The sequence below is a fragment of the Pteronotus mesoamericanus genome, unplaced genomic scaffold (genome assembly GCF_021234165.1).
Source record: "Pteronotus mesoamericanus isolate MK-2021 breed Mesoamerican mustached bat unplaced genomic scaffold, CSHL_Meso_final contig_291, whole genome shotgun sequence".
NCBI lineage: Eukaryota > Metazoa > Chordata > Mammalia > Chiroptera > Mormoopidae > Pteronotus > Pteronotus mesoamericanus.
The window spans coordinates 3,710,031-3,726,268 of NW_026555124.1; the positions used below are offsets into that span (position 1 = coordinate 3,710,031).

General features: G+C 36.9%; 1 protein-coding gene across 1 annotated transcript; it reads left to right on the plus strand.

Moving 5' to 3' along the window:
- Positions 1-14,559: 14,559 nt before the first annotated feature.
- Positions 14,560-15,440, plus strand: LOC129072002 (40S ribosomal protein S3a-like). Its single transcript, XM_054575384.1, has one exon. The coding sequence runs from the start codon at positions 14,580-14,582 to the stop codon at positions 15,372-15,374; it is 795 nt and encodes a 264-aa protein (XP_054431359.1). The 5' UTR covers positions 14,560-14,579; the 3' UTR covers positions 15,375-15,440.
- Positions 15,441-16,238: the final 798 nt, after the last annotated feature.

Here is a 16,238-nt window from a genome sequence, read left to right on the forward strand (position 1 = left end):
CCCTGGTTGGTGTGGCTCAGGGGATTGAGTGCTAGTTTGCCAACCAAAGGGTTACTAGTTTGATTCCCAGTCAGGGCACATACCTGGGTTGTGAGCTAGGGTTCCCAGTAGGGGGCATGTGAGAGGCAAGTACACATTGATGTCTTTCTCCCTGTCTTTCTCCCTTCCTTCCTTTCTAAAAATAAATAAAAATTTTAAAAATAAAACCACAAAAACTTTGTACCTTGCAAAAAGTAAAGTTAGTGAGATTTAGATACCAGATTAACTTGAGGGCTCTGTCCAGTTTAGAATTCATAGTAAAATTACTTTCAATATTATGTGCAGAAATCTAGCAATGATCTTATCAGAATAGGATGCGTAGAATCCAGGACTGGCCAGAAAAAGGATAGTATGTTTGCATTGTTGACATTTTACCATCCCTCCTTTTACCATGTGGGAACTGATTACCCAGAATTCAAGGCAACCCAACTACTTCTTGTAACAATTACTGCTTTAAGGATGAATCATAAATTTAAGCTTAAATTCATGGCAGCTTCTTAATTTGGTCCAAATGACATAAAACATAGCAGTCTTACTAAGCTGGGTGAAAGAAACCCTCTTTTTTCAATGAATATGAACAAAAAATCATGCTGTCCTAAAACTAGCAGTAACCCCCTTTCTACTTTGAAAGAAGGCCCCCACCCCAAAGCCAGGACCCCAAAAGAAAAGAACATAGTGAAATGGACTCTCAACCTTGCAAACATGTCAAACAATTAAACTTGGTGTTTTATTTGTGGATGGTTCAGTTATGTTTATGCCACCTTCAGTAGGGATTTTTATTATTTATAATATTAAAGGTGATATTTTTGTAGAACATTCCCCAAAATGACAGTAAATTAAATTCTTAATATTTGGTACAACCAAGAAAGTGTCCCCTCTAGTATCACAAATGAAAGAAAGATCTAATATATTGTAATAAAAATGGCAGTCACTCATTCAAGAGGAAAATATGTTTCCTAAATTTCTTGTTTGATAATTATTCATGCTGTACCCTAAAACACAGTAGATGAAGCAGATTTTGTAATCTCTGTGTTTGACATTATATTTTCTACATGGAACACCTTTTATCTTTTACTTTGAAGGTTATAAAACATTGCTTACAATGTGGGTCATAGTTTCCCTGTCAAATAAATGTTTTAATGAGTTATAAGTGATTTCAAAGAAAGATCTCTTTAACAATCAAAACAAAAATAAAAATGAAACAAAACAAAAATATTTGGAAACATTTTCATCATGCTAATACCTAAGATAAAGACAAAATGTCAACTGGTATCCAAGTAGGGACCAAATTAAATTCATTATTATACTCTTCTTACACTTCAAACATGAATTAAAATTGTTTATTTAGCTAAAGGCTCAGGCTTGATTACATGTCATTACTATCCATTATAGTTTCAACTGTGGTTGACTTTCATAAGCCTGTTGGAAAATTGCATTCTTATATTTCAGAATTGGAAATTAAATGAATAGGATACTTTGGCTATTACTACCTGTAATCAGTTTAATTGTTGCTTGAGGAATCTAAATATTTAATTTTCTACAAATAAAACAAGAATTAAAAGTAACTTTTCAAATTCCTAATCAATTCTTGACTTTCATTCGGTATCAATATTAGCAGAGCTCCACACGCAGTGGCTCAAGCCCTTCTGAAACATAATTATAATTTTCCCTTCCTGTCTGTAAAGTGTGGGCTGTGACTACTAACGGATTAACGATTGACGCACTTAACTCCGGAGCTTATTCCTCTCATTGTTTGAAGCACGTTTTGTCACTTAAATGAGCACTTACACTCCTTTATTTCTAGAATCATTTCATAATTGAATGTCAATAGAACAATATTAATGTTTTACTTGTGCTATTTCTTCTAAAATGTGTAACAAAATTTAAGAGTGAAGAGAAAAAAGGATACTAAAGGATTTATGAGGTCAGAAAAGCCACAGGGAAGCCCAACTTAAATAGGACTTAACTTTCTCATCAAGAGAGTAAAAGCATTATGCTCACAGGAGAAAAAAAGATTTCTATTCATCAAAGTTTCCTTTTTCTTTCCCTGGAGACTTCAACAGGGTTTGTATGATTTGCTCTATCCTCTGACACTGGTGGAAAATGTAGACATACGATTGCTGCCATAGGGTATGAGGCTTCACAGATGATGGTAAGTGGAGGCACCTGAGTCATTTGTCCCAGAGTGAGAGTGAGGAGAATAGTTCCTCTGCTCAGGACCCCTTTCATACTTCCTTTGCTAACTGTCATTTATTTGTCAGCTCTCAAACATCACTCAGGATTTATAGAATCCCCCTTGTAATAAAGTCTACAGCCCTCAGTAATTTATTTCATAATATCTATCAGCTTACAGAATTATGTTTACCACATGTCATTCTTTCTTTAATGTCTGCCTCCCACTATGTCCCATTAACTAAGCTCTAAATTCCAAGAAGACAAGAACCATATCCATTCTGACCACTATCTATGTATACATGCAAAGCTTTATACATAATAAACATCAAAAATGTTTCTGAAAAGAAAGATGAGTGAGTAAAGACACAGAGATAATATCACTGGACAGATCTGCATTCTCTGAGAAAGAGATGAAAGAAGATCCTGAATCCTTCTGAACCTCAGTCTTGCAGTACAATCCCGGAATTGTGGGATAACATAAATGCAAATTCTTCCCATGCCTGCTCAGACTATGTAAGAAATCAGGTAGTAGTAGATAAGGAGCTATGAGAGTATATAATTGGAATTTCTCCATACCTATGTACACCCTAAAACTCATTTTTTATCTGCATTTTTAAGTATTATTCTGTTCATCAAACTTCCTACATTAACAATAGGGCAAAAGTACTTGTGGCAGAGACAACGTTTTGTATTCACAAAATCATTTTATCTTCCTACTAGGAACATAGTTAATTTACATTTTCCAGCCTTGCACATTTAGATCAGCGCCACACAATTACCTTCCAACAAATGGTACATGGATGAAAATGGCCCTATAAAAATGTTTTGTTTTTTTTTTTTTGCATAGTCGTTTCTCCTCATCAGGGTCAGTTTTACAGGGCATGTATAACAACAGCACAAATAGAAAGACACTGAGTCCTGAGTGACTGAAGCAGGTTTCACATGCTTCTTTCTCCCCAGAACCCCCTCAACTTGTGCGCACACCGCCACAAGTAAGAAATGAACTTGTATTGTGTTGTGTTAGCCATAAGAGTTTGGAATTGTTTGTTACAACAATTAACCTCCCTAACTAATAGAGTGCTGTACTTTGTTGTTGCCGCCAAAACTGCAAAAGTTAGGGGCAAGAAGAGAGAGGTGAGATACATCTCTTAATAGCATTCTGGGAAACAGTCACCAGGACAATATCAAAGGCAGTTGGGTATTACCGGTAGTGAAATGGTACCTGTTTACTCATATTTCACTTATCCTTTGATTTTTGTAACTGTCTTGGAGGTCAGTGCTCATTGTCTTCATTTGTGATGCTCCCAAATTACCCAACATAGAATTAGGCTTTTGGGGAATAATTAATGAATGCCAGATGAATAAATGAATGACAATATTTGCCTTTTCATACAAATTATTCAATACATTACAATGTAACTGAAAGGTGTGGTACAGAGAAAAAAAAGAAAACGTGAATTCTGGAAGCAAAATATCTTACCATGAGGCCTAATCTGTCATAGCTGGGCAGAAGAGGGTATTTCAGCACAACTACACAGCTAGCTGTATAAGAAAGGGGAATTTATTGACTATCCTTTGTCTTTAGTTTTCTTATCTTCAAAAGGAGTATTATAACTACTTACCATAGGAATAAGTGAAAGACATTCTTCTCAAGTCATTTAAAGGCTAAAAAATAATTATGCAGAGTTGTCTTTTTGTTTGGTTTTATTTTTGTTTTCCATATTTTTTGAAAAATGTAAGTAGACAGAGACCATTTTTACGCATTTATACAATGTAGTTATAGAACTCCTTCCTTCGGAAATAAAAAAATGAAATATTTTATTTCATTTTCCTTCTCTCAAACATATTCTAGCTCCATGTATTTGTTCCTTAGGCAAAGTCTGGAACGAAGAATATTATTCATTTTATCTTCTGATTAACATGATAGAATTGGAGCAAAAGTTATATATATATATATGTGTAATATATAATATATAAAATATATATTTAAAATCTGGTTAAATGCTTCATGTTTATTCTAGATCAAATGTGACAAGTATAAATCAAAACTTATTGATCAAAATTTAATGAGTAGTCAGGATATTGACCCACTTTTTAAAAATGAGAGTTAAAATCTTTTCATGGAAATTTGATAATATATTTTTTAAAATCCTGCCTGGGTTGTTCAGTGGGTTGGAGCATCGTCCCATATAGCAGAAGGCTGCAGTTTTAATCCCTAGTCAGCATACACAACTAGGCTGTGGGTTCAATCCCTGGTCGGGGTATGCCAATTGATGTTTCTCACATTGATGTCTGTCTCTCTCCCATCTCCTTCCCATCTCTCTCTCTCTCCCCCCCCACCCCCCTTCCTCCCTCTCTAAAATCAATACATACATCCTCAGGTGATGAATAAAAAATTTTATTTAAAACATTCTCCCTTAACATAGTGATACATTTCCTATTTTCCAATTAACATTTAAATGGTAAAGCTTGATTTGTGTAGTTTGTCCTATAGATATACATGTAATTCTCCAAATGTACACTATTATATTTTACAGTGAAATAACCCCAATGTAGTGAATGAACAGAAAACTGAGACTTAGGGTTGCCCAGAGGCAAGAGCCAAAACATTTCAAAGTTTAGTTGATGAATTTCTAAAACTTGAGTGCTTTATGAAGGTGAGACCCTCAGGAATTTCAGTGGCCAACTTTGCCTTGTTTCTTTCCCTTTTTTTCATTATGTTTGACATTTCTAAGGCAGAGCTTCATTACAGACAAGCAATCTATGGTGATAGACTGGGGAAATGAGACTCAACAGTAGATGTGGAGAGAGAAAGAGGTGAACAAAACTGAGCACTGAATTGGAATAGGGCAATGATTTTTGACCTTTTTCATCTCATGGCACACATAAACTAATTACTAAAATTCTGCGGCACACCAAAAAACATATTTTTTGCCGACCTGACAAAAGAAAAATAGGCATAATTTTGATTCATTCACACCAGATGGCTATTGTTGTGTTGTCTGTTGTCATTTTTTTATTTGACAATCCTAGAGAAAAGAGGTCAGTGCCCTTGACTACATAGTCAGGTATTGGATGCTTTAAAAATTCTTGCAGCACAGCAGTGGAAATCGCTGGAAAGGGGCTTCGGAGGTCCATCACCGCTGTGTGATGGGTCCCTGAGAAATATGGGAGACGGCTGGAGAAGGCTCTTGAGATTCAAGAGCAAACTCCTTTGTTTTGATCTTTTACTCAAGATCAATAACCTGGCTCTGTGGCTACTAGAAAATGGAAATGACAAAATCGATAAAATATGCCACTTTTTTTCCTGCATTCTATAATATTCTGGTGCTGATGTACAGTGACAAAAAGCCAAAAGGGTAAGCTTTGCCTAACCAACAACTAGAAAAACCTATAAAAATAACAACAACAACTGCCTGACTTCTCTACCTCATTCTGCCTTTCAGGGAACCCGACCTGAGGTGAGATGTCTAGAAGAGAGCAGCAGCCCTGGCATCAGAATGAGGTGAGTGAGTTGCCATCTTTCCTCCCCTTCAGGAACTGAGTGGGAGAAAATCCAATGTCCAACTCCAGGGAGAACCTCAAGGTGTCATTTTCTTGATGGATTTATTACCCAGGGTTAAGTTCTGTGATTTTGCAGGGTGCCATTGTTGACAGGCCAAAAGTGAATGAATCAGGTTAATCAGCTTTATTAATTTATAATAATGGGTAATATGACTTTCACTAACTGTAAGACTCATGTGACAACCAGGATGAAACCTTCCTGTCACTTGGCAATTTAGTACAACTGAATTAATAAACTGAAGGCTTGAATGAAAACAAAGAGAGGTGAGTATTCTGGCAACTTAATTCTTCCCAACCCACGCAGACTGTAATTTTCTAAAGTATATTTATGTTCCACCAGTCGTGTGGTCTCTCTTCAAGTTACTGAGAGATAAATGCTGCTCGGTTCTGGCTCTTTGAGCATTTATGAGTCTACATCAGTGGCTCCAAACAGAGGTTCACAAGAAAGGCATTAGGCTGGCTGCAAAGGTTCCATTACAGATCCGGTTAAAAATACAAATTTTTAGCACCCACCCCCAAGCCTACTAAATCAGAATCTACAACTGTGGAGCACTGGCATTTTTATATTTTCATAATCTCCCAATGTAATTTTAATTCCCTAAAATTGTTACAAGAAAATTTATTCTATTTCCCAACCTTGTTGCTACTCCTCCTTGCTTCTCAATAAGAGTGATGTGTCTCTTCTGTGACTAAAGAGACACCAGAATGTGTCTTTAATAATTTAATCAACCGATTAAGAAGTAGCCTTCATCTGACACTTTGACCATTCTAAATTTGACCAACGTCAAATTAGTCTTTGTTTACAGATTATAAATAACAAGATAAAATTAAACCAGAAAGACTTGAGTCCCTGTCACCTAAATCATAACTTGTGCAAACCATTTTTAAAGTCACTTAGTGAAAAAAATTTAGACTAATTTCTACTTGATAAATAATGCTTATTTATTTAAATGATAGTCATTATATTTAGAATGGACATACATTTCTGCAGTATTTCTTTCAGACAAATTTTCTCATGTCTGAAGTCTAAGATCTAATCAGTTTGGTCTGACTGGTTTTGAGCCTAATTTTGAGAACTATGTTCCAGTGCACACATAAAATATAAGCTGAAAGAAAAAATTTGCTAGCAGCAGTATACAAAAATATGTACTTCTGAAAGATCACAACAAAATAGATTTTTTTTTTCATTTTTACCTTTCATTTCAAGAAGCCAATACATGAAACATCATTGAGATGGTGTCTTTTTCTAAGAAATTTTTAGTTCTAATAATATATATTGAAGGATTTAGGGAAGACTTCTTTTGATTTCCTTCATATTTGTACCTCTGAAAACAAGAAATGTGGAAAGTAAAATTTAGGCAAGATAGGTATTTTGGGGCCTACTTACATAGTGAGAATACCTGAGCCTATTTATTTGAGGAAAGCTTAGTGAAAATAATGAGAGAGTAATTTACTAAAGGAAATTGAAATCCTTTTATAGGTTCCCCCTTTACATTCCCTCCCCCTACCATTTTCTCCAGTGAGATAGAGAGGGAATAGAGCTACTTAAAAAAAGTTTAATGTTTAATGGATGATTACTTGTGGCGAGGGATTAACTATACTATATAATAATTATTGCTATATGAACAAAAAGAAGGAAAGAAGACACATTAGCAATAGCCAACATCAGTCACATGTATCTGGCCCAATCCTTTTCTCTTTGGATTAGATTTGATGTTCACTCTTATTTTTGCTCTCATTTTACATTCATGAAATATCTCTTATTCATTTTATTGATAGTTTTATTCAGATTATGAGGTGATGAAATATTTTTTACTATAAATCTATTTATTCTAGGAGAAATGTGTAGTAGTTACCAGGATTCTGATTACAAGTCCAGGTAATTGGGAGAGAGGAGCATGAACACTAAAATCCACTTGATGGGGATTATAGCTGGAGAGGAAAATTATAGCTGGAGAGGAACTGAGCTACAGCAAGTGAAGCGGAGGAGTCAGACCAAGAGACAACAAAACTGAAATAAAGAGCCAGGTAGACAGTCAAATATACAAGGTCTGTCCAGAAAAAGTCCAGCCATTGTTAATATAATAAGAACAGTTTGTGTAACGTCGATATAACCTGGCAGCCAAGGAGAATGGACTGGGATGTGCATGTGTGAATAATGATGACCTCATTGTATTAGTCAGTGAGGGCAGTAGACACCCGTTGTGAGCATGTGTACCATGTGCCCGTAGCATTTGAAACGACTGAGCGAGTAGAACAATGAATCTGCATCAAATTTTGTGTTAAGCTTAAACATTCCTCTATGGAAACAATATGGATGATTCAGAAGGCTGCAGCTATGGGCAACTGGTGACTGGCAGCTTCATCATGACAATGCATCACGTCTCATGCAGAGTTTTTTTGCAAAACATCAAATCACCCAGGTGACTCAGCCCCGCTACAGCCCAGATTTGGCACCTTGAGACTTCTGGCTTTTCCCAAAACTAAAATCGCCTTTAAAAGGGAAGAGATTTCAGATTGTTGATGAGATTCAGGAAAATATTACAGAGCAGCTAATGGCGACTGGGAGAACTGTGTGAGGTCCCAAGGTGCCCAGTTTGAAGGGGACTGACACGTCGTTGTCCTATGTACAATGTTTCTTGTATCTTCTTCAATAAATGTCTCTATTTTTCATGGTATATGTCTGGATACCTTCTGAACAGACTTTGTACATCATTGGTCTGAAATGGCAAGGAGTTTTCTTCTTACATGCTAATGCTTATCAATTGTTAGAAACTGCTTGGACTCTAGTGAAAAATGTGAGGTTACAGTCAAGTTCAGGGTAATATAGTACTATGATTGATTAGCCATCAATCTCATGGATATATGAAAAGAGGGCCATGACAAATGTGCCAAGTGTTCATGATCCCGTACCTAAATAATGAGAATATATGTTATGGAGACCAAGGAACATTCAGCTTTGTATATTGAAAGTAATTTCTGATCAGGCAGTAATTTCCCATGTTCTAACAGACTGATGGGGTATCAGTTCAGGGACACTAGGAATAAAAGCTCTAATTTCTGTGAAAGTAAGTTTTCTGAATGGAGACACAGTGAAAAATGCCAAGTAAAGCTTATTATAGAAACTCCATGCTGTTATCCAAAACCCCCTTAACACCAAGTGCCCAATTAATGTACTTTCAGGGATTGCTCACTGATAAAGGCTCAGAATGTCAAAACCAGAATAACTGGGGGCTCATGTCAGATATCTCATGTCTTTAAATCATGTAATAATATCAGGTCTTATTGATCAACAGGAAAAAAAAAAGGGTTTGGTGGTCAGCGCAGAAGATAAAATGTGCCATAGTCAATGGGATGCCAATCATTACTAAGACAGTTCTGCCAATTTAAGCAGGGTAGCTGGGAGGTCAGGTCTGAATGAATGATATGTCAGAATATGTAAAAAATGAAATGATGGACAGCAGCGTCTTAAATTACCTGAAACGGTGACCAAGGACCAACTGTCATAGGTGATGGTATATTGTCACCAGAAATCTCTGCAGGTGGTCTTCAAAGCTTTGAAAATGACACTTGAAACCTATCTAATTTTGTTAACAAATGTCATGCCAATAAATTTAATTTAAAAATGAAAAAAAAAGAAAATGTTGTTGGACAACTGATGCAATATTCTGATGCAAGCTTTTCCAAGTGGGCTCTTTCTTCACACACCATCTTAGAGGAAGCCAACTTAGCTCTCCCTGGTACATAGAATCACACAGTGGCTAAGCACTTGGTATCTGAAGTCAGACAACCCTTGGCTCAAATACAGTTCCATCAAGTAGTATCTAGATGAACTTTTAACTGGTTATATAACCCTTCTAAGCCTGCATCTTCTCATATGCAAAAGGACAAAGTAAACATAGCAACTTAGCTCTAAAGATTAAACATGACAGTACAGGGTCTGGCAGAAGTAAGGGTTGCTTGAGTGTGGTTGGTAGGGTATGTGAACGTCTTACACTAGTTGGACAGCAATTAGAACATTTCAACTAAAACATCAGATGGTATACTCAAGTGTGATATTGTTATGTTACAGAGTTATATGCTTAGGATTTTGTAATAAAAAGGGGTGTTATTTGTGCCAAACCCTGTGTATGCAAAGTGATAAGGCAGTACCTAGCACACTAAGTCCTCAGTTAAATATTAGACTTAAAAAAAAAAACAAAAAAGAATTGCCTTCAGGTGCTCTGAATTTTTAATTTCTGTACTTATGAGCACTGAACCTGATAAGCACGTGATGTTGCTTCTGTTGGCTTTAGCCTAAGCAGCAGGACCCGACATGAGCTGGTAGTTGGGCTCATCACAGTCATTCTAGGCCAGGTCATACTTGCATGAGGTATCCAATATTTTGGAGGCAGCATCTCAAAAATGAAAGGTGGATGTGATGGTAACAGTTCTCTTTCCCACTGTGGCTTCCAGAGCCAGCTTTCAAGAAGCAAACATGAGTCTGAGGGCCACGAGGTTCCCTCTTGAATGGGCACACTCTTGGGCTGTCCTGCAGCAGGGAGCGATAAAGTGAACAAGAACTTTGGCAACTGGAAAAGAGCAATTACCTGTAGAAATGATAAACCTTTCTCGCCCTAAAAGTGAATATTTATGGGGAAGAGTTGAGTCTGGGAAATTTACAATGATTTACCATTAAATCATGATGAAGCTTGAAATCCCCAGAGGTCATACTCACCTTTTCACCACACACATTGCTTGTCATTTTCTGAAGGCCTAAATAGGCTCTAAAAAGTGGTTCATGTCATGTGTTCACCTCAGGAGGGCCAGAAATACACCCTAAAGTTCCTGGTAGAGCTCTCCCAAAAGAAGAGAACAGTCAAGGACAGATCTTGCCATTTCATTTCTTGAGCTTTAACTATAACTTAAGACAAATAAATGGCCCCAAATCTGTAGGGGTCAGATTGTACACAGTTTCTCCTCCAAGACTAACAGAAATCTGCAGTCACATAGTTCTAGACGGTGATTGTAGGAGCTGCAGTGCAAGAGGATGATATAAATAAATTGGTCAGTGAAATTAAAAAGCCCAGGTCAAACATCCAAATAAATCATCAGTCCAAAGAATCCATGCAGAGAGCAAGAATTTGTGTGCAATTTCCTGGGTGGAAATTAGAAGAGAACGCAGGCTCCAAGGCATGATGAGGAAGAAAGTTGTGAAAAAGGCTGAGCAGCATGATTCCACAAATCATGAAATTCTGTGAGTTTTATTCCCAGTGTGGCATAACATAGCCAGGAAATGTGCCCTGCATCTAAGTGGTCAGGGACTTAGGAATATGGTATTATTATATACAGTTATATGAAAAATCTCTTCTAATGAGGGAGTTCAATCTTTACCCCTGTCCTTGCTGACTTTATTTTTCACTAATAAAGTTAGTGTAAAAGTCAAAGCAAGTGTCTCACCCCTGCCAATGTTTTTCTTTTCTAAAAGGCCCCTGTTTCTCTTTATCATATGCGACAAATTTGAATTGCAAAAAATAATTCCCACTAGTACTACATTATAAAAAATACAACTATCAATGAACTAACTATTGCAGATGTCACAAGATATGTGAGAAAACCACATGGTTAAGAACTAGACACCACATCATTATTTGTGATGATAAACCAATTCATTTTTGTCACTGTAGGATACCAGGCAAGCTTGTTCCATATCATTGCTACCAATTTACAATATGAAGTACAGTCATAGGTCTCTGCCAAGAGAAGGGAATGGAGTAGATAAAATGCCAACTTATATGGGGTTCACTAATGACAAGTGCTGATTCAGCACACAAGAAACCACTCTACAACTAATTCCAGAACAATGAGGTAAAATTACTCAAAATGTATTATTATTGGTCCATTGAACTATTATTTGTAATAATGAATAAAGCTGTATCACAATGGTTCTTCTATTGCATTCATTTAAGTAACAAAATCATCCACTGAGACAGAAGTAAATTTCCTTATTTCTATAACTAAAGGGTAACTGAAAACTCCATATCATTCTCCACAGCTAACACTGAGCTCTTAGAGGATGTTCTTTTTTGAAGATAAAATATTAGAATAATTCAAAAGCATTTTATCTATAAAAAAAATCAGTCCTCAGAACAAAAGGCTGTCGAATTCCTGAAATATCTTTCTGCGGAAAAATGGACCAGAATTTGAAATACATGTTAAAATGCTTTAACATATGTTTCACTCCCATCAGGGGACTATGCCTAATAAAAACCAGTAGCTATTTTTTTGGAAATTGTATATGGAAGGCTTTTTTTCATAATTAGAAGTATATATTCATATTCAAAGAAACTCAGAATGTACACAGTGGAAAGGCAATTTCTGAATTAGAAGCTTCCAAACTAATTTGGACATAAGGGGTCCCCTGTTTTCAGAAAAAGAGATTGGCCATCCATTCCAGTGATATCTGGCTTTTGTTTAATAGCAGAAGACAGGCAGGCTGGGAAAACACTTCAAGGGGCAACAAAACAGAGACATAAATATGCTGTAAACACACATTGCTCAAACTTTAATACAAGAAACATTTGAAACACTTAAGGTTTATGTTAAGTGAAAATTCTGGCTCCATAGTTCTTATATTCTACATTTCTGCTATGTTCTCGGGTGATGTTGATGCTGCTAGTCAGGGGGAACACACCTTGAGTAACAGTTACAAAGAAATGCAAAGGAAATTTAGTATCGCACAGAGGGGCCTGCATTTGTATATTTATCTAAAGTCCCTGTTCATCAGAATTGTCCTAAATCAATGGTTTTTTAACTTAGCTGCACATTTGAATACCTGGGGAGCTTTCAAAAATGACTGCTGCCCTTGTGACCTCCCAAATCTATTCAGTTTGAATCTTGAGGGGGTAGCACCCAGCAACAGCGGTTATTGAAGGTGCCCCGGTAATCCAGTGTGTAGTCAAGAGTGAGAACCACTAGCCTAGACAGATTTTTAATGGCTTAACAAACAAAATGTAAGTCCAAGTCTTCTTAACTTCAGTTCAGTAACTAAGTGTTTGAACAGATATCATGGTTGCAGAAAACATCAGCCCAGGAAAATCAAGGAAAACCCTTTGCTGTCCTGATTATTTTCCTCTGTTTTTTTGTTTGTTTTTTTTTGTTTTTTGTTTTTTTTTAGGCAACTTTATGGTGACTTTTCAGAAGGAGGTCCATAGATCCCCCTCCTTTTTCTCTCAGGTAAATGCACATTTTGCTGACCCTAGTTCACTGTAGTCTTCAGGAAAGAAAAACAGAACTTTCTGAACACAGAGCTTTCTGAACCCAAAGCGCCATTGATTAAAACACACACATAGTAATAAATAACACATAATGTATGCCAACTTCAGCTTTATATTGAAACAGTTTCACTTTTCCCATTATTATAGCAACACTTTATGTAACATCCATATCTGCAGCGGAAAAAATACTAATAGCAGCCCCAGCAAAGGGAAATAAGATTATAATTATAACTTGTTGTCAGTATCTTGATCTGCAAACAATGCAGTACTACGGGAAAAAAAACTTCAGTTAGACTGAAATTATCCATACCACTGAACGTTATCACAATAGAAATCCATTATGGGTCTGAAACATTTTACATACTAATACGTTTCTCTATTAATGTGCATGATAATTAAAAAGCAAAAATAATCTTGTCCAGTGGTGTCTACAAATTTTTAAATATTTACATCAATGGCAAGGCACAAATTCATTGTTTCAAAATTCCTTCTAGTACTGATATAACAAAAGAAATTCTCCCATATCCAAAATATTTGGTCTCTTATTTCCTTCCAATTAACATTTCATTCATTTTTTATTCCTTTATTCAATATCCCTTTATTCGTTTGACTGGATATAAAGTGCTAAGCAAAACCAGAATAGTTCCTGCCTTGTTAGAGTTTACAGCATGAGGGGCAGACAGACATCCCTAAAAATATTACAGCACCAAACATAAAATCATAAAATGGTGGCTGTGATAAATGCTTTAAAAAAGCAAGGAACACTGTGGTGTGAGACTCTAAACCAGGAGTTTGACCTATTCAGGAAGGTATGGGAAGATTTTCCTGAAGACGCAACTCTTGAGCTACAATCTGAAGGTCAGTTAATCTCTGGTGAGATTACAGCTGGACAGGGTTAGTGTGGCTCTATGCTAAACCATCCTTTATATTATATTTTCCCACAGATTTTAGAATCTCCTTTTGGAGAATGTTTTTAAGAAGGTAAACCCACCTCCCCAGTGTGGTGACCGACTATCCCTGTCTCCCTGGGACTACTGGATTTACAAATGAAAGTCCGTGTCTGTGGAAACCCCCAGTCTCAGGGAAACCAGCACTGTTGGTCTCTCTACCATAGTCCAAGAATTCTAACTAGGCAGCAGCTTACACTGAGACTCGTGATTGGTGACTATGTTTTATTCATACTTTTCATTGCACTCCCAAACCCACCACTAGCACAGATGTGAATAATTAGAAGAATACAGCAATACTGTCATATTAAATTATGGAATGATATATCATTTGTAGATCATGCCTAAAATATAAGCCCACCTTAAACAGGGCTTTTCAAACTATGAGGATCATACCCATAAATGTGAAAGTGTTTTGTTTAAGAGCATGATTTCTACTTAAAAACAAGAAGAGCCAGGAAGAGCACTCTTTTACAAAGACAACAGTTAACAGCTTTGTTAGAGATGATATGAGATAAAGATTAAGGCAGCATTGCCTACTTTCCCAACTCCTTTAAAAAAACAAAGAAATAGCCCTTTTGGCTCCCTGAGCAGCACCATGGCGGTGGGCAAGAACAAGCGCCTTACGAAAGGCGGCAAAAAGGGAGCAAAGAAGAAAGTGGTTGATCCATTTTCTAAGAAAGATTGGTATGATGTGGAAGCACCAGCTATGTTCAATATCCAAAATATTGGAAAAACACTAGTCACGAGAACTCAAGGAACCAAAATCGCATCGGATGGTCTGAAGGGTCGTGTGTTTGAAGTGAGCCTAGCTGACCTGCAGAATGATGAAGTTTCATTTAGAAAATTCAAGCTAATTACCGAGGATGTTCAGGGCAAAAACTGCCTGACTAATTTCCACGGCATGGATCTTACCCGTGACAAAATGTGCTCCATGGTCAAAAAATGGCAGACCATGATTGAAGCTCATGTTGATGTCAAGACTACCGATGGGTATTTGCTTTGTCTGTTTTGTGTTGGTTTTACTAAAAAATGCAACAATCAGATTCGGAAGACCTATTATGCTCAGCACCAACAGGTCCGCCAAATCCGGAAGAAGATGATAGAAATCATGACCCGAGAGGTGCAGACAAATGACTTGAAAAAAGTGGTCAATAAATTGATTCCAGATAGCATTGGAAAAGACATAGAAAAGGCTTGTCAATCTATTTATCCACTTCATGATGTCTTTGTTAGAAAAGTCAAAATGTTGAAGAAGCCCAAGTTTGAATTGGGAAAACTCATGGAGCTTCATGGTGAAGGCAGCAGTTCTGGAAAAGCTACTGGGGATGAGACAGGTGCTAAAGTTGAACGAGCTGATGGATATGAACCCCCAGTCCAAGAATCTGTTTAAAATTCAGACTTTTAATGGTGACAAATAAAAAGGCCTATTTGTGGTAAAAAAAAAAAAAAAAAAAAAGAAAAAGAAAAAGAAATAAAAATACCACCTATGTTTAGAGAGAAACTATAGGCCTAGTTGGGGTACAGGCCTGTGAGCCGCCTCAGGTCAGTGGCCCAAGTATGAGAGGAGCCAACAGTCCCTGGATGCAGCATAATGGGAAAGCACCCTATATAAAGCAGGTAAATCCTGGACTGTCCAAACAAGTCCAAGATGATGGAAAGTTTGGCAGGATTAAGAGAACAAGTTCATAATAAATGGTGTGTGTGTATCTGGGTGTGGGGGAGGGAAGAGGCAAAGGTGCCTGGAGCAATTTCTGAGTGCAGAGATCTGTGAAGGAGGTCCATAATCTAATTTCCATGGTTTTCAGGTTGGGTGAATCAAGAGGTACCTAAGAGAAGTGGCCTCAGAATGAGTAATTATCATTTTAAGTATACCGAAGTGTTTTTTTGTTTCATTGTCAGAGCAACTTTTTTTCTTTTTAAATCATTTTTTTTTCTGCTGGTGTTGAATCTTTATTTTTTTTTAACTGTTATTCTATTAGAGTTGTCCCAGTTTCCCCCCTTTGCCCACCCTACCCCCTCCACCCACCCTACCCCCGCTCCCACAGTCAATTCCCACACTGTTCTCCATGTCCATGGATCATTCATACATGTTCTTTGTCTTGTGGGGTGTCTTACTTGCAGCCCACAGGCTGCGTGCAGCCCAGGATGGCTATGAATTTGGCCCAACACAAAATCATAAATTTACTTAACACCTTTTTTTGCTCACCAGTTTTCATTAGTGTTTGTGTATTTAATGTGCAGCTCAAGATAACCC

What these genes read in the sequence shown, in the direction of transcription:
- LOC129072002 (XM_054575384.1), top strand. Translation starts at nt 14,580, where the DNA reads ATGGCGGTGGGCAAGAACAAGCGCCTTACGAAAGGCGGCAAAAAGGGA.